A 20580-nucleotide genomic window follows, 5' to 3' on the forward strand; every position below is an offset into this window, starting at 1 on the left:
ATATTTCTAATCTACATATCGTACAGTGTATTTGCACCACAAACGCTGCATCAAATTGGTATCAAAGATCTTTCATAACTTGATTTTCAATTGAGGAAGGCGCTTTTCAACTCTATTAAGCCATTCTCATTTCCAGTAGCATGTTGGTCATTTAATCAAAATTACTGGCCTGTGTTTCTGCTGACTTTTTGAGTCTGATCCTTGTTTTGATGCTGACAAAGCGCTTGTATCTCATGTGTGCATTTAGCATTTTTGAACAGGTTCATGATTCAGCACACACATGAGGTAATGGACATGGAAGCCAGAAGGAACGTAAAGATCACACTCTCTAGCGCATTCCATGATGTCGGACGAGCTAAGAAGACATATTTGATTTAATTTGTATATGCATTTAGATTTTTATATTTTGGTATATAATAAATGCATACATCCTGCATGATATGACTTAATGCTCAGATAGGCCATAGACAAACCTTAGGGCAGAGTTCAGTCAACCGAAGGTCAACTGACGTTGGATTTTTGGGTTACTTTAATAGCCCCGGTCGACCGAACCATTTCAGTTATAAACACTTCGGTCGATCGAACACTCTGTTGGCAAAAAGTCAAAATGTTGAATACGACTTAGGCAACCGAACAAAAATGAACGTATCGTCCACAATCAACCTAACCCTTGTCATTGACTTTTCCAAGGTCACCGGCCGCCCAAACTTATAGTTCAAAATCACCCCGAGCGACCGAATTGAGGCACGGCAAACCGAACCAAAGAACCAGGCTCTCGAACCTACGAAGGTTTGGAAAATCACCTTGGCTTCAGCCAACTGGACTCACCCACAGGCACCCGAACCCAATACAGGCCTTGTGCTTGTTCAGGCAACCGGCCCTAAGGACCGGACGACCGAATCTCTCAGGTTGCCAAGAATTAACTGCGTTAATTGGGGTTAAATTTTAATTAAACTTTTTCAAAATCCCCAATATGTCCCCAACAGTCATATATTTCAGGAAAACTATAAATACCCCTTCATTTGCTTAGATTAGTAACTTTGATTAACAAATATTTTCTCTCAAATTTTTCACTTAATCAAAGTTCCCCCACATACACTTTTATTTCAAAAATCATTTTGGGGTTAAATTTTTACTCTCCAACTCTCTTTATTACTATTTGCAAAATCTTTCGTAAAAGAGTATTTATTTTGTTTGGGCATTTATTTTGATTGTGTTTATTGCAAAAACAACTTTTGAGCATAAATCCTAATTTCTCCAAATACTTTTTATTGCTAATCTTTGTTGGAGAAATACTTATTTTATTTTGATCTTTGAAGTCTCAACATCAAAGATCACACATCTTTGTTTTCGCAAAAATATTATTAAGACCAAAAACCCTAGGTTCTCTGGTTTGTCTTTGAAAAATATTTTTGGGAGAGTATTTTATTAGGGTTCAAATCTTTGATGCATTTTATCATATATATCTTTCTTCAAAAATTGGATTATTTATTTTGAAAAACACCCTTTCTCTACTGAGCATTATTGCATATCACAAAAGAGTGCATGTATTTGAGCTTTTAATGTGTACATTCATGCTTATATTTAGAAGCGTATTAATATGTACCAAAACCGTTTTTATTGTACCGGTTGGGTTCATCCCGTAAATTGAACTAGGGAGTCTCAGTCCTATAAGTGAGACCGGTTGAGTTCAGCCCGTTAATTGAACTGGGGAGTCTCAGCCCGGTAAGTGAGACCGGTTCGGTTTACCCTAGAAATTGAACTAGGGTATCTCCGCCCCCGTAAGAGAGACTAGTTGGGCTCAGCCTGGCAATTGAGCTGAAGTTTATCTCACACCGTAAGGAGAGGCTGTAACAGCTTTTGCTCCCCCAGTTTAAGTGAGCAGAGATAGTGGAATCCTTGGGGGGTATGCTCAAGGCGGGGACGTAGGCTAGTTTGGCCGAACCTCGATAACAAATCTGTGTGTCACTCTCTCTTTATCTTATTTAAATTTCTGTACTTTAATTTCAGCATGTGTATGAATGTTTATTTAATGTCATAATTATTTGCATACACACATTTGATTTAAATAAGATATAATGCACACGTGTATGTTTACTTTCATTGTTAAATTTATTTTACATACACGCGTGTACATTAAATGGGGTATGATATGTGGTGAATCAGCGTCATGCTTAATTTAGCCAAAAATTTTTAAAACTCATTTCACCTCCCCCCGCCCCCCTCCTTTTGGGATCACACCATTCCAATCAGTTTCCTCCTTGTTTGTCACATAAACATCCTTCATAGGCTTTAAAAAACTAGCTTCTTCTTGTTGTCACCATTTTTACATAGTAGGTAGTGTGATGCTCATCATGGACAGCACTGCATCACTTTATCAATGATGACCAAGTAGAATATGGCTAGTTTCCATCAGTACCACATCACACCAAAAAGATTCTTAAGAGATTCCAATCAAAAAATTGATCATACACCATGTTGTCACAAATACTTCCCTTACTTTATTGGATCTATTAAAGCTTGATATACATTGTTGGCCCACAACCTAAAAGCTTAAGCTATTAGGTTGAGGGCCAACAATTATATCAACCTTTAACACTCCCCTGCACGTGCAGCCCGACAACACGTGGAGAGATACACACAAAATAAATAACACCCATTCCAATAAATAAAATAATTTTTTAAACACTACATAATAAACGCAGGCAACACATGAACCTAGGACCTCCAAGTAACCAGTTTTGATACTACTTGTTAGGACTAGGGGAGTCCTAATGGGCAAACTTGATATACATGGGTAAGCACCAATTTGACCCAAAAGCTTAAGCCATTAGGTCTTGGGCCCAACCATGTATATAAGCACCCAACCTCCACTATTTTTTCCAATGTGAGACAAACTCACAAGTGGAATTCTCATCAATATCTTGTTAGGACCGGGAGAATCCTTATGGACAAACTAGATATATATGGATGAACACCACCTTGACCCAAAAAATTAAGTCATTAGGTGTTGGGTCCAACCATGTATATAAGCATCCATCCTCCACTATATTTTTCCAATGTGGGCAAACTCACAAGTGGAATTCTAAACAATCTACCCCTCAATTGTGAGTTTCAATCACTTACCTTTGAACAAAATCCATTACTTGTCATGCAACCAACTAGGAGTCATTACTCAACCATGGGAAAGAGCATGAAACTATGGGAGTCCACTCATCTAATGGATTAGAATTCATAGGATCTACTGCCCTTCTACGAGATCAACATCCGCAAGAACACATGCATAAAACTCGAACCCAATTTGAATTTTTGACTCTAATACCACTTACTAAAATACCACTTTATAGTCTAACAGCATGTGGAGAGATACACACACATGATAGTAGCACCCATTCTAGGGAATACAATAATTTTTTAAACACCACACAATAAATGCCAGCAATGAGACTAGAATCCAAGACCTCTTCGTAACCAACTCTAATACCATGTGTTAGGACCGGGGGAGTCCTCAAGGGCAAACTTGATATAAATGGGTGAGCACCAACTTGGACTTTACCTAAAACATAGGTTTTAGGTAAAGTGGTACTCTAACCTGGTATAGAGTCAGTTACCAGGAGGACCTAGGTTCTAGTAATGTTGCCCACGTTTAAATAAAAAGTTATCGTATTCCTTGTAATGGGTGTTATCTATCATGTTTTTATCTCTCCACCTATTGTTGGGCTGCACGTGTGGGAGAGTGTTAAAGCTTGATAAACCATGGTTTTCAAACTTGGACCAGATTGGCTGGTCCAACCCAATTCAACCAGACCCAATCACCTGGTTGGTCCGGATGATGGTCAAGAACCGGATATAGAGTAACCCACTACAAAACCGGCCAAATCGGAGCAAATCGGTGCGACCCAGCTGAAACCAAGTAAAGTGTTGGGTCAGTCCGGCACCAATGGTAAAAAAAATAATATGCTGCCTATGCAGCTAACAAGATTCAAAACCCAGACCCTTAGATTCACTCCCTAAAGCCCTGCCACTAGACTGGGCGCTCTTTGTTAACTTTTTAGGAACAAAAAGATAAATACATGGAAATAAAAACATATTCATACAAGCATAGGTATGTAAAAAAATTCAAATACTCTACACTTTTATAGTTAATCTCTATCTTTTAATATTTGTTTTGACTTTTTCGATAAATAATAATAAATTTCAAAAATATTTTTATAAATTACTTATTTTACTAGAACAAATTTGTTTATTGATTATTTTTATTTTTGATCGACTTAAAGGTAATTATGTGAGTGTATATATACAATGTTATCTCAACCTCACTAGTTTGACCACCGATTTGAGCCATCAGTTCAACTAGTCCAACCAACTTAGTGTCTTTTCTAGGTTGGTGACTACCATCTAGATTTCTTTAGATTGTTTCGTGATCTGAAACAAGTTGATCCCTGTTGAATAATTAGGTAAAATGGAAGACCTAACTTTAATGGTAGGTCTCACCCTGTATTTATAAAATATGCCAAGTACAATTCCAAAGACCATAATACCATTACTAACTCACACTTACTAACATAACTCTAAAACATACTAATAATGCTAAATCACCAAATAACCATTAACACTCCCCCATCAAGCAGAGCATATATATATATATCATACGCTCCTAGCTTGTTACAAATGAAGCACCTCCCAAAGCTTTAGTGAACAAATCAGCAAGCTAAAAATCAGACTTCACATGAGTGGTTGTTATGAGATCTTTACAAGTTTCTCCCAAACAAAGTGGCAATTGACTTCAACGTGCTTTACTGCTCATGGAAGACAAGGTGGAAGCAATATGAATAGCAACTCGATTATCACACATCAACTCCATAGACTAAGAATGTGGAAAACCCTACTCTTCCAACATGTTCTTCAACCAAACAAGTATACGTAGTGTGTATCATAGCCCTATACTTTGACCAGCACTTGACATGGCCACCACAATTTGTTTCTTACTCTTCCAAGAAACCAAATTACCACCAACAAAGATACAGTGCCCGGTTGGGGATCTTCAGTCTGAAGGTGACCCGGCCCAATCTGCATTTGTATATCCCTGAATATAGGTGTGATCCTTATCCTAGATTCCTAATATAAGAAGCCTCTCCCTAGTGCACCTTTGAGATATCTCAAAATGTGAATTACTACATCCCAAAGACTCGTTCTAGGGGTTCAAGAAACTAACTCACAACACTTGTTCGTCGGACCTATCATATGATCTATGTCAGCAGAATATATAACCCAAGGACTAGTGGGAGAGATACTAGATGACATACAGACTATAGAATTATCTTTATGGGCAAAAGATGCAATTTGACAACGTGTTTGTTGAGACGATCGATACTATAGAAACCTTGACTACTCCTCTGATATAGTCACAATATGCAGTTTGTTCAAACAAGTGACTAACAAGGGAACCATACTTTTGGGATTTTCAAACTCCATCCCAAAACTCACAAACTTAGACCATGATAACCAAATCAAAATAATCACAAACAAGGTGACCCACCATGAATAAGTCGCAAATAAATCAGCACAAGGTCGCCACAACACCAAGAACTTAGACACAGCTCCAAGAAACCAACACAAAGCAGTGGAACAATTGGGCCAACCATAAACAAGGTGACCCACCATGTATGAGTCACAACTAAACCCCTCTCCCCCCTCCCCCCCAAAAAAATAAATAAATAAATGACAATGATACACCTTCAAATCACCAACAGTGATAAAACACTGCTACAGCCTCACTAAAACAGCCTATGAACACTCCCACTGTTCGAAAAGACTCACCAATGACCTTTACTAACACCGAACAACTAACAAATGACCACAAATGCTTCATCAAAAAAATTGGATCTTTGAGAAAAACATATGCCCAACAACTTTATATTATGGTCTATGGAAGGAATCAGAACATTGTGGGGAAAAAAAAAATCAGAAAAAAGTGGCCGGAAATCTCTCACGTACTAGCATCGTTCTAGGCTTTTTTGTTTTGGTTACAGTTGTCTGGTTCAAGTTGGGACACAATTCAGGGGTGATTTTCTGTATGGATCAATATGATGACATGGCACTTTTTAATGCATCTGGTCTACCAGTATGTTGAAATGGCTACAGGAGGCACTTTATATGGGATGATGTGGGGTGAAAATATGGCAATGAGAAGAGGAGCTTGGTGGGGGTATTGAAAAAGAGATGCAAGGACCTGCACAATTTGATGTCAAGGAAGAGGGCTTCATAAGGGAAAGACCCTTTTTTTTCGTGGTATTTGGTGGACTCAGGCGAAAATTGATTGGGCTAGGATTGCTGGAAGAAAATGTGAATCTAAAACAAAGGGAATAAAAAAAAAAAAATGAACGTTGGAAATCTGCTGCAAAAGTGGCCACACGCAGGTGCCAGTACCTGACTTTCTTTCAGCGGTGGTTTTGCCTGTGATGGCAAATTTGGAGATGGCAATCCTGTTAGTGGTGATAGGGTGTCCTCACTGTCCTAACTACTCCAGAAAAGGGGAAAACTTCAGTCAGCATGTGGTACCAGACACATGGTCAGACGGTGAAGAAATTTGGGGAATGCCTTTCGAAGGTTTCTATTTTTCATGGTAGTGGAAGCATTGCAGCAATGTTCCAGCAAGGCTGTGTTGTTGCAGCAGTAACTGTCAGACAATCTTGTTCTTTTTTAATCCTGTGCTGAATGTGGGGACAGAAAGGACAATGACAAATAATTTAAATAGAGGGAAAAGAAATAAAGGTTGTAATAAGGGAAGATAAAAGTTTGTGATTGAAATTAAAGAAGCGAGAGATAATGACTAGTGCGTAAGAATTAGGATGTACCAAGGAGAAGAAAAAAGATTGAATGAGCCCAAAGTATTGGATGAGGAATTGGAGTGGCAGAAAAGAAGCTGGATCATGATGTTTGCTTTGATACCAAATGATGTAGCATCAAATAAAAGAGAGAGAAAGGAAAGAGGAGGAGGAGAAGACAATTTCAAATTCACCAAAACTTCATACAAGAATACAACCTACTAATAAAACCTTTAAGACATATAAAATAAACAAACCCCCCAGATAAACATAATCCTAATTAAATACTCCTAAATTTACTGGGCTCAAATTTTTTTTCTGAATCAGCCCCAAAGAGGGTCGGTCTATCCATTATCTAGCTACTTGTTCAACATCACCTCCTTTTAGATAATAAAGCATATGTTGAGGGAAAGCTTGCTTTTAAATATCCCCAAGGCATACTTTTGTTATTTATTGGAGGATTAATATTTAAGGGAAGCTTATTTTACCATATGTTTAATTTTTCACAGGCAGCTTGTCATCATAAAAAAGTCAAGATTTTTAGCCCCGAGGAAATCTTGGTTTTCAGTGATAAGAAACTAGTTTAGAGTGATATTTTGGCATTAAGATGAATATTTGCAGGTTAAACTCAAACTGAGTCAATTTGATTTGAACTTTGCCAACCCTTTTGTTAGGCTTTTATTTTGATTCAATCTTGGTAAGTCTTACACCTTGTTGAGATTTTGATTAAATGAATGACCTAACTTGAAGATAGGTCTCTTCCTATATTTACAATACAAATCATTACATTCCAATGAAAATAATACCCTTACTAACTCTCACAAATTAACATACTAACACACTTAATAATAATAATACTAAAAGACATAAATAACTTCTAACACTCCCCCTCAAGCTGGAGCATAAATGTCATATGCTCTTAGCTTGTTACAAATAAATTTAACATAAGCAACCCCCCAAAACTTTGGTAAACAAATCAGCAAGTTGCATATCAGACTTTACATAAGCAGTAGTAATGAGTTTCTGTACAAGTTTCTCTCTAACAGAGTGACCATCAACTTCAATGTGTTCCATCCGCTCATAAAAGATCAGGCCGGAGGCAACATGAAGAGCAGCTTGATCATCACGCATCAGCTTAATAGGCTGAGAATGTGAAAAACCCAATTGTTCCAACATGTTCTTCGACCAAACAAGTTCACAAGTAGCTTATAGCTCTATATTTTGATTCAGTACTTGACCTGGCCACCACAGTTTATTTCTTACTCTTCCAACAAACCAAATTATCACCAACCAAGATCCAATACCCGATTGTGGATCTCCATTCAGAAGGCGACCTAGCCTAATCTACATCTATATATCCATGGATATAAGTGTGCCTTGATCACAATATAAAAAACCTCTCCTAGGTGCACCTTAGAGATATCTCAAGATGCGAACTACGTGTCACAATGACTTGTCCATGGAAATTCTATAAATTGACTCATAAAATCAGTTGCAAAAGATATATATGAACGAGTGACTGTGAAATAATTCAACTTTCCAAAAAGTCTCCGACATTGTCCAGGATTAGGTAGCAAATCACCTATATCTAGCACTAACTTGCTGTTAGGATCCATGGGTGTATCAACTAGTTCGGATCCCAACAATCCAGTTTCATCCAACAAGCTAAGAACATACTTCCTTTGTGACAAAACAGTTCCCAAATGAGATCTAGATACTTCTATACCCAAGAAGTATTTCAATGGCCACAAACATTTGGTTTGAAACTTTATCTATAGAAAAAAGTTTGAAACTTTAAATACCTTTATCATCACCACCTATAATAGCAATATCATCAACATAATAAAAAAGAAGGATCCTACCCAACGAAATATAACAATAAAACACAAAATGATCCACTGCACACCATCGAAGACAAAACTCAAGTACTATAGGTTGAAGACTAAATTCAAGTACACTATAGCACTTAAACGACCGAACTGGGATACTCTTTTCAACCATATAGAGCCTTCTTGAGCCGACAAACTAAGCCTAACTCCCCCTGAGCAACAAGCCCAAGTGGTTGCTCCATATAAACCTCCTCCTCAAGGTCACCATGCAAAAAGGCATTTTCGACATCCAATAGCATAGGCCAATGACAAGTAGTAGCCAAGGAGATGAATAGACGCACTGATCTAATTTTGGCAACTAGAGAAAAGGTATCAAAATTATACAGACCATGGCCTTAAATTTCCACGAAATTGTTGAAATTTCCGTCAAAATTTTCGATTTCTGTCACCCTCAAAATCAAAATGACAATCAATTTCCGTCTTGCATAATTTTCGTCAAAATCTCAATGAATCATCTCAAATTTATCGAAATCTCAAAATTTTAGCGAGACTTATCGAAATTTTAACTATACAATGAAATTTTGTCGGAATTCAAATCAGAGATTTAGGAGTGAATTGAAATTTCTCTCTTAATTTATTTTACTTATTTTATCGAAACAAAAGATTATTACAAGTGCTTTTGAAATTATATGAAAAAATAAACTTACACTAACATTTTATTTAATCATTCATGTCTAAATTATCATTATTTGTATAATAAATAATATTTAAATGATTTATGAATTTCATTTGTATTAACTGAATATGTTTAATGTACATTATCTTACAAATATGTTTGATACACATACTACTATTTTACAACTTTTCCACCTCATACAAAACATAAATGTATTTAATTTGTAATATATTAGTCCTAAAACTTATATTATTATGTTGGTTAACCATTTCTAAAGTTTCACAAAGAATTCCATGCTTTACTACTAATTTTTGTTATTTTTTCAAATTAAAATAGAAAATGACATCGAAATCAAAATCTCCGCCGATATTTCTGTTCTTTTGGAGCTTCAAAATTTGAGTCGAAATCAAAATTTAAGGCCTTGATCTAGACCATACACCTGAGTGTATCCCTTAGCAACAAGACAAGCCTTTAGATGAGCCACAAAACCATCAAGGTTGACTTTCACAGTGTAAACCTAGTGCCAACGAACCAAAGACTTGTCACAAGGAAGAGGTACCAAGTCCCAAGTACCATTGTCATGTAAAGCATTCATCTCTTCAACCCTAGCATACCTCCACCCAGAGTGGGCTAAGACTTCTAAAACAGATTTAGGAAGGGTAATAGATGATAGAGCAATAACAAAACAATAACAAGAGGGTGATAAGGAGTCTTGAGAAACATAGTTGGAAATGGGATGTTGAGTACATGTGTGTTTATTTTTCCAAACAGCAATAGGAGGATCAACATCATGGGAAATATGATCATCAAACGAGGAAACCAAAGGTGTGGTAGTAAAAGCTACTCAAGCTAGAAGGGAATCTTTTCCTTGGAGCCACCATCGTGAATACACTTGCAAATTAGGATGATCAAGATGATGAGAAAGACTCGAACTACATGGAGACTCAGATGGTTGGTTGGGCAAGGACAGTAACAGAATCCAGACGATTAGGCAAAGGAAGAGACTCATTGAGCTCATAAGCACTCAATGACAAGAAATAGTAAAGTGAAGACACAAAGAAGGTAAGATCGACAGAAACAAAGGAGCGATGCAGCACAGGACTATAACAACGATATCCCTTTTGAGTATATGAGTAGCCCAAAAAGACACATTTCATAGAACGAGGATCCAACTTATCCACCCCAAGAGTTAGTTGATGAACAAAGGATACACACCTAAATATACGATGAGAGCAAGAGAATAAAGAAGAATTAGAAAAGAGAATGGAGTAGGGAATTTTACCACTGAGAGAAGAGGATGGCATCCTATTGATCAACACAGGCTGCATTACGTTGCCCACTAAGCAAAGCTTTTGCTGTCCGTTGACAATGGCTGCATTAGCTGGCCCCAAAAGTGTGAAGTAGATGGTGGCTACCTTGGCAACATGTGAAGGTCTAGCGTGGAGATCCCAACACTGCTCAATATTATGATTACTTCGTCCATAATGAGTGCACTTGCGAGGAGTACCTCTACCTCGTCCATCTCTACCACCACAACCAATCGAACCACCTCAATAACTTTTTCAGTTGTTTGGTAGAGAACTAGAATCACCCTGTCTAGCAAAGGTTGTCCTCTCAGAGTCAAATGCAAACGCAGGAGAATGTGTGCTAAAGTAAGCACAAAGGATACGAGAATAAACATTGGCAAATGATGGCAACTCTGTACTACTAAGTATCTGGGACCGAACTGCCTCAAACTCGAGTCTCAAGCCCACTAGAACCCGAAGAACTATCACCTGCTCCCTCTGCTTCTACATCTCATGAACGATGGCAGCTATAGGTTGCACGACGTTAAGCTCCTCATGAATACACTTCATATCTCCAAAATAATCTGCAATGCTCCTATCTCCTTGATGTAACTGAAAGTACTCCTAGGACAAATCATACGTACGTTTAATGTTACTAGAGTATAGAAGCTTGGCAAAATCCCAACTCTCCTTGCACGTATCTATATGCATACACATCCGTGCAATTTTTGGCTCCATCAAATACCACAAGAGGGAAACAATCAAGGCATCTTCTTGAATCCACACTTCTTTTATCTTCTCATCAGAAGGATCATATTGGATGAAGTAGTTATATTTTCCTAATCCTGCTAAAGAAACCAAAACAGCTTTAGACCATTGAACATAATTCTTTCCATCCAACTTTTGAGTCGTTATCTGTGGCAGTGATGAAGGAAATATATTTTTGGGATTCATAAACTCCATCCCAACACTCACAAACTTGCAGCCACACCAATGTCAAACAAGAAGAACAATCAAAACTAATCGGGACAATCACAAATTATGTGAAGCACAGACACAACCACAAACAAGGTGAACGACTTATCAACTGAGATAGCACTGTCACAGCCTCACAATATTAACTTACGAACACTGCCACTGTTACAAGAAACTCACAAAGAAGCCATTACAAACACCAAACAAAAACTAATGGATTACCACAAATGCATGGTCGAAAAACATTGGATCATTGGGCAAAAAACATGCCCAACAGCTTGACAATATTGTCAAGAGAAGCAATTTGAACATGGCAGAGGGAAAAAAAAAATGTGGCCGGAAACTCCCTCATGCACCAGCGCGTGGGGTCGGTAATGCCGGCAGCTGGCCAGCAAGTGGCGCGTGGGTCTATTTCCGGAGACGGGGTTTTGTGGGGCTAGGCTTCAGAGGGTTCCGTTTTTTTTCTAGGTGGTTGGTTTTGTGAAATAATGAAGGGTGGGTGGAGGTGGATCTAAGAAGGGCAGCAACGGGAATGTGTTTTTCAGTGACGGCAGAGTATGATAGGGTTTAGGTTGGATCACGCTCTGATACCACATTGAGGTTTTGATTAAATGAATGACCTAATTTGACGATAGGTCTAATGACCTAATTTGAAGATAGGTCTCTTCCTCTATTTATAATACAAATCAAATACATTCTAATTACAATAATACCCTTACTAACTCTCACTAATTAACATACTAACACACTTACTAATAATAATAATAATAATAATAATACTAAAAGACATAGACATAAATAACCTCTAACACACCTGAAAGAATTAATACCAATAATTTGCTTTAAAGGAGAAGACCTTAAGACCTTAAGGCCCTATACCCTGACATTTGTGTCAAGGAATGAAGAGACTTGTGCACATTTGTTTCATCATTGCCCTTCTATTTGGAATAAGTTATTTGGTATAATTGTGAAAAAATTGGGTCTGTCCATGCACTTTGAAGGGCTTTTATACCATTACTTTTAGGGTTTTGGCAAAGGAAAGGATAGGAATGCTCTATGATGTTGCACCATTATGGCTATTATTTGGTGTGTTTGATTGGAGAAGAACACCATATTATTCAAGGGTACAACTAACAATTTGCTTGGAGTAGAGTGCTATATCTTATGTCACTATAAGTGTTGGCAAATGGTTTTTTTCGTCATGTTTCTGTGGAAGAATTGCAGCAGCATTGATTGGCCTAGTTACATTGAGTTTGGTTCTCGATTTAGGTTGCGTTCTATGTAAATAGTTTCAATTGATGTAAGGAAGGGTTTCTTATTCTCCCTGTCTTTTCCTTTTTCTTTTCCTTTCTCTTTCTAATTTTCTGATGTACATTCTTCTCTGCTTTAATACAATTCTTTTTTTACCAAAAAAAAAAATCTAATGCTTGACCATCTTTATATGGTAGGCATAGTAGTCAAATCAAGATTCAATTGGTGAATTGAAATTCCAATTTTGGGAATTGAGAATCAAATCAAATTGTAAGATTCTGCACAAATTCCTAAAACCAGTTTTAAATGACAGCATATATTGACATGAACAAGCAAAATAGTAAAACGCACTTAAATTTTTACAATAAAAAAATCATATTTCATGTGTATGCTTTCCCTAAACAAATGAAAAGGTAGTGAGTCAAGAAATATTGGAAGGGATCAAGAAAAATTATCTTTTAAAAATGAATTTTATTTTTCTTTTGTGTTGATCAACAATTTTAAAAAATAATAATATTTATGCATATTCCCTCTCGAATTAAAAATAGAAAAAATAATTAACTTAAAAAATGATAGTAATTGAACAAACTAAAAAACCAACTTTCTAAATTTTAACAACACTATACTCCCAAGATTGAAGAATGGTTTTGTGAAGGTAAGATAAGATCTAATGTTCTATTTTCTCCTTTTTTTGGCACAAGCTTACGTGGAGAAGGAATGGAAGGTAATTGTATAATAATAAAAGCAATAAAAAAGTTGATGTTTTGGGAACTATAAATCAATCAGGATATGATAGGTCTAGAATCGTGTGAATCAATGGATTAAGATCGGTTCGTTAATTTGTGAAGTGACTCAATAGATTCGGCAACAATCAAGTTGTTTTTATATTTGCAAGTAATATTCAAATTGAACTGGTGCGGAATTGACATGAATCGTACGAACCAAATGTCGTGAATTATATGATTCTAACTATAATGGTAGAAGAAATGATTTTATGCTTAAAATTTTAAAAAAAAAATGCCGAAGTTTGAAGAAAATTTCAAGAATAGGCTCAAATGAAACTTCCCTAAGCATTTTGTATCGAGGCAATCAACTGCCCCACATAGATTGCTACCAGCCTGTGTTGTCTCTGTTGATATCTGTCACTATTTGAATTACATAGCTGGTAGGCAGTCGACTGGCCCAAAATAGGGTCAACCGGCTCTGTGACCAATAGACTCCTATACACCAAACTTGTGTAGCTTGACCAAAACCTAAAAATATCCCCAAAAGCCTCAAGAAACACCGTTTTTCCCCTCAACATCATTAGCTAAGTTTTTTCTACTCTCCAACTTCTTCAAACATGTCATTTTCTCAATCTTTCTTAAGAGAGTAATTAGAATTTTTTTTTTTACCATGTACTCTTGCGAGATTATCACTGTTCTTCATTTGTCAATAAATTATTTTTGAGAAGATTCATTTTCTTTTGGTTTCCTCACTTGTGTAACAATGATTCTTCATCTTTGTAGAGACTAAGATGATTGTAAGCACTCAGTTCACAGTGGAACCTAAAGGGAGTTGAAGCCTTGAGCAAGTACATGTGGGCTTGGGATGCCCGAAACCCTATAAAAGAGTTCAGCTTTCTTCTCCATATTCTCTTCAATTGCAATATTGTGTTTTATGCACTTGGAATGAATAATGTGGTTTGTTTTCAAATTTGTTTTTATAAAATCAGTCTGGTTCTTGAACCCTTTATTGTCCATTAACTCGTAAGTATCTGTATCCACCTTGCCATGGTAGGGCGAAACCTAAAGGGAGGTGTGTGACAAAGATGCATTAAATTTGTTAAAATACATTACTTGAGAGTAAAAAGCATTAAATTTCTAATTCAAAATGCATTAAACTTGTTAAAAGTATTGGTTACAAGAACTTGGAAATTTTACGCAAAAGGGGTTCACTTATATCATTTAGTAATTCAAGGATCATTTAGCTATAACAAACAGAGTTATAAGCACTTACGTGGTAACAACAGCTGGAAGCCCTTCAGGGATTGCTGCAACTGCAAGAGCAACTGCTATCTATGCAGACACATAAGGCAAGAAATTAAGTAATATACTGGCAAAATAGGAATCAAAACGGACAAATGTAGGCAAACTAGGTTGAGTAATATAAATAACAAAATAGATACCCATACATGTAAAACATCAAACTGCTTAGCACATAAAAAGTTACAAAACTATTTTTTTTGCATCATAAAATTCAGTGTGGTTTCTAAATGGTCCCTAAACTATTAATTGTTGGAAAATAAGCCAGGTACTACCAAAGATTAAATGCAATCCAGACCATCAGTTACTCCCAATTTGACATACATATGATATAACTTCATGATTTTGTATCTGGGTAAGACTTCAAAAGGCAAGGCCACACTTACTTAGGGTCCATGTGCACATTTAGAAGATACAAAAAAGTGATATTCATGTGATTCACACAATTTCCAAATTCTTCTCTGCATCATCCTTGCTATTTTCCAAATTCGTTGTTCTAGGTAACTCTGTTCCTTTTTTAAACTGCACATATACCCATACAGTAATCTAGCCACCTATTTAACACGAGTTCACAATGTCACCCATGCTTTGAATCAGGAGTAATGGATGGCATACATTGCATCAACCTTGAAAGCATAGGGTTTAATTAACCAAAATTTATAGTTTAGGGACCATGAAGAAACCAATCGTAAAATATAAGGAGCAAAAGTAAAGATTTCACCAAAACAAAAACAAAAAATAAATAAATACATAAATAAATAACATCTAAAAGATTGAATAACAACCAAGCTGAAAATAAAAGGGTGCGTCTCACACCACTATCAAAATTTATGAAAATGAAAATTAAAAACTGAAAACAAGAACTGAAAATTGAAAACTGGCAACTTGTGTTTGGTTTATATTCTCAAAATTGAAACAAATAAAAACCTTAGCAAACACAACTTTACTTTTGTCATGGGATCAAGTAACAGTTAATTATCATATCATCCTTCAAACACCAGTAAAATTTTCATCTTCAAGTACTAAGCAATTTAATGATATCACTATTAAACCTTAATGAATCTAACTTAGAAATAACTGTGAAGCCTAAATCAATTAAAATATGATTAAAATAGTGAAAATGCAAATACAAACAAAAATTTTGTAGTAAAATTTTAACAATTTTTTTACTAAGTAATAATATTTTTAACCTCACTTCTTAATTTTTTTAAAAAAATTTAGGGTTTTTATTTTATTTTTATTTTACATTCAAAAGAAAATTTTAATCTATTTTTTCTTCATTAAAAAAAATTGTGAACACTATTATTTAATCCAAAAAGGTGAATTCTAGATACTTAAGTATTGTGGTATACACAAGTGAAACCTAGAAATCTGGTTTTCAATTGCTGCCAAAACAGCTAAAACTGACAAATAAATAGAAAACAAGCAATGTAGACAAAAGCATTGCCCCCACTTACATCTTCACTCTAAAGTGTAACAAAAACAGAAAAAGGGAAATAGAAAAGATAGCATATAACTCCTAAGAATGCAGTTATAGCATAGCAAGCCTAAAATGCATCTGCCCTCATTAAAAACAAAACTCTTTTCTCCTATTTTTTTTCTTTTCATTTTATGCATTTCGTTCATACAACTATATAAGTTTCCAAAATAGATATCTAATTTCAAGAAAACCCATTATTTAACAATAAAAGAATAATAACACCAAGGTCTATGCTAAACATAAGAAAGAATCAAACAAAAATCGCAAAACTTCATCATGCATAAACATGAAGTTCAAAATCAGGAGGCGCTTAGTGCCAAGGTAGCGTAGAAGTAGTTCATTAAGTGCATGCTGAATTAAAATTTAAAACTATGAATATGTAAAGGTCCTAACATAAGTTCCAAAAAAAAAAAAGGAAAAGAAAGCAATCTGTAAGATCAAATATTTAAAATAAAAAAAAAAGTTTTATACATGAAACATTACCTTAAAGTAATGAATTGCACCTCGCAAGAAGCCCCCATGAGCAGGATCGCGAAAGTGACCAATATTAACAATCCACACCAGTACACAAATACCAGCAATGACCTAAAAGGACCACATAAATTCAAAAATTCACTACATAACTAAAAATAACTCCTGAAATATAGCTAGCAGACCAAGCTGGAAGATGTTTGGGAGTTGATAGAGAGAAATTTTTTTCCAATCTAGAAAAAAAAAATAACTATATGCAGCATTAGTTATGTCTCACTCACTGAAATATAATACACATGCACATACAGCTAAGTTGCCCAACACTAAGAAAAAGCTTAATATAGGCCAGCCAAAAGAAGAAGAAGAAGAAAGAGTTCAGGTCATTTCAGACAGGGCAAGGGGAAAAGCATCGTGCACCACCCCCCCCCCCCCCCCCCGGGGGGCGCACAGGGGAGTAAGCATACACATCATAATTTTTAAAGTAAGTTGCAGTTATGACAGTTTAGAAATAAATTTATTAGTCCAAAATATAAAAACTGTTGCATTATTCATTGACAATCTATATGTCAATCAAACCAAAACAGCCCCTTTCCTATTTTTTGTATGCTCCAAGGAAACAATTTTGCCCATACATCCAGTGGGAAAATCCAATCTCCATTGTGCAAGTGTTGAAGTAGTCCTCCAAAGTTTGAAGTTATATCCATGCCAGATTAGAAGACTGAAGGAGGAAGGCAGTCACAAGATTTATGATCACCTTAGCCAAAAAAGTACCGAATTCATCCAGCTTCTTTTTCAATGGTGTTGCTTCCTAAAGCCAAATGCATATAGTCAGTCAGAATTTACAAAAGCTTACAAAAGCAACTCAAAAGATATATAGACAATGCTTACATCTTCAGTTCTTAACATTGAATCGCGAATGCTGCCCATTGCTGTGTTAGAACCAACTCCAATAACAACAGCTCTTGCTCTACCAGCAACGACTACTGTACCCTGCCAACCACCATACATTGGTATTTGTTTATTACTAATAAATTATAACCACTTAATAATGCCATGAAGCTAAGTCATCCAGTGTACAGGTGATGGTCTAGTATAATATAACTTTGCATCCAAATTCCCTATGCAAAGAAATTCAGTAAAGCAAGCCAACCCATATGAAATCATACAAACAATGATCAACATGAATGGCAAACCTAAACTTAGCATACCAGGTCCAAATATAAGAGGGGCCAGGGAAAGTTTTAACTGAATAAAAGATCAATTATATTCCTAGAAATAAAATGGAATGTAAAAATAAATAATTTTGTGCATTTATTAAATGACACAACAAAAAAAAAATCAAAGTTTCTGACATCAAGAGCCTGGACAGTTCAGATTTTGATCATTTTCATGTTAAACCTTGCACAGTTCAATCAATCACTTCAGTTTTCAGTATGAGTGAGAACATCCAGGTATAGAAATCCAAAACCCCGCAACTGAGAAAAATCCAAAGGAAGACTGGACTTAGGAAATCGCATAAATTGGGTAAATGTTAATAATGATACCTAGATAACAACAACTAATAAATATTGAATTTACCATGAAGGTGGTGTAAGACTTCTTAATGACATACAAAAGAAAAGTTATGAACACCATATTGTCCAATTACATGTTTGTTGAAAGAAAACCATTAAAACTGTGGATGATGGAAGTTCCATTCACGTCCACAGATCCCGCACTTTGGTACTCAACCATTGAGCAGCAACAACTGTAATAATCATATTCATCATTTTTTTCATCTCTTTGCATACCAAGTCATTAGTACACATAAAGTGCCACAAAAAATAATAATATATTCAGTAAATATATACACTCATGTACACAAAAAGACAAAGCCATGCAAATACATATATGATTAAGCCATGCAAATGCATATATGATTAACATATGGCATTTTTTAGAAGCAAGTATCTTATGTAATGACAAGCTTTATAGAAGTAGTAATATTCCCTGCGTATCTTCTATAAATAAAAAGTGAATGCCACACATATCATCTACTTTAAATTGATTAGACATTGACATTTAAATAAGTCACAACTATCAGGTACATAGTAGGACAAAGTTTCATAATTTTACCGAGAAAAGAATGTTTGTTTTGTCTTGGTAGACAGCATTAGTCGTTAAGGTAGAATCAAGCTCTTTTTCAACAGAGCAGCTCTCACCTGTCATCATCAAACAAAAATTTTGGCTAAGTGTTATCATACAGTGACCTCATCAAAGACAAGAAACATCAGAAGGCATAACAAATTTGGCTTACTACACATCTAATGACCATTTCTCAAGCATATAATGGCACATAAACAAAGTGAGCTTATTTTGGAAAAAAAAAAAAAGCTTGGCCTGCCACTCACCACGAGCAAGAGAAAAGAACAAAAAGAAAGCAACCTTTGTCCTTCATTTCAAATTAAGCTAAAAACGTCATGTATGCTTATTGTACAATAGTCAAAGCAGCTCAGTTAAAAGTATTATAATAGTGCGAAAAAGTAATGAAAATATTTAATTAGATACATAAGATGCACCCAATTCATCTTGTTCATTTTAAATAACAGGCGACAATTCACATTTCAAACCTAAAGTGAGTTGATGTTAAATTGCCATTTTCAGAAACATGGCTGGTGGCCAGTAGGTGAGCATTAACATGCCACTCATCACATGCATCCTTAATACCTAAGCACAAAATACAATGATAACAATTTTTCACAAGGACAAATGGACATTTATTTCAAAAGCCACTAGTCATGCATGCCAGATAACACAACTCTTATTTGTTTGTTTTTTTGTTAGATAAAAAAAGAAGATATATTAAGAGAAAGAATATACAATCAGAGCGAGTGGAAAAATAAAAGAAAAAACAAAAACAGAAAATAAAAAAATAAAAACTTCAATAATCCAGAAAACCCCATCTTTAAGCCATTCCCATCATAGTTTACCAAACACTTAAAATAAGCTAATTCCCTCTAACCCATGGTCATTGAAAAAAGCTAACACCCTAACGAATCACATTTGGGTAAAATGTTCCAAAACATTGTAGATTTTTGTTCCGGAATGCTAAATCTAACAATCCAAAGTTTTAATTCAATATTTTTCACATAATATATTTTTTTTATTAGTCAAAAGTGGGAATCGTCACATTTTAATTCTATTTCTGTCATTAATCTATTTTAGAGCAGAAAATCTCATCTAGATTTAGGAATATCTCAACATCTTCTCCAAAATATACAAGTTGCATTACACTCTTTTTCACCAATATATCTATTTAAGTACACCTCTAACGTCCCACATTTTAGAGCATGTACCATACTGCGATCCCATTCCCGTTCCACATTCTAGGTAACATTGCTCTATCCCCTTCTTCGCCTTACATTTACCACCGTCAAGCCTAAGTTCATTTCTTTCATGATCAGACGAATTAAAGCCCACGTTATCCAACAAACTCTGAGTTTGAAGGTCCTTCCCAGAAATTTCTAGAACTGGAGTGGGCAGAACTCCATCTTTTACCTTTTGCTCTTCATTAGAAACATCATCCTCAAAAATAATAATTGCATCTAAATCATCTAAAGGAGGAGGCGGCACATAAGATAAGTCCTCGAGACAATCAGAAGAAGAGTCAAAAGAATATCCATGTTGATCCTGAATTCGATCCAAAAGTAAGCCCTCGTCACATTCAAAATCACTACTGCCTACACTAACATCATCCAAAACATCCACCATCTCTTACTATC

At 35.6% G+C, this 20580-nt stretch overlaps 1 protein-coding gene across 1 annotated transcript in view; it reads right to left on the minus strand.

Moving 5' to 3' along the window:
- Positions 1-20580, minus strand: part of LOC131162437 (calcium-transporting ATPase 3, endoplasmic reticulum-type) — a 132256-nt gene that overhangs the window by 65767 nt on the left and 45909 nt on the right. Inside the window, exons 10-14 of the mRNA XM_058118897.1 lie at positions 18935-19020; positions 17708-17809; positions 17574-17627; positions 16832-16933; positions 14843-14901 (exon numbers count right to left, since the gene is read on the minus strand). Coding sequence (XP_057974880.1) covers positions 14843-14901; positions 16832-16933; positions 17574-17627; positions 17708-17809; positions 18935-19020 — 403 coding nt within the window. The remainder of the gene's footprint in view (positions 1-14842; positions 14902-16831; positions 16934-17573; positions 17628-17707; positions 17810-18934; positions 19021-20580) is intronic.

The sequence above is a fragment of the Malania oleifera genome, chromosome 8 (genome assembly GCF_029873635.1).
Source record: "Malania oleifera isolate guangnan ecotype guangnan chromosome 8, ASM2987363v1, whole genome shotgun sequence".
NCBI classification, from domain to species: domain Eukaryota; kingdom Viridiplantae; phylum Streptophyta; class Magnoliopsida; order Santalales; family Ximeniaceae; genus Malania; species Malania oleifera.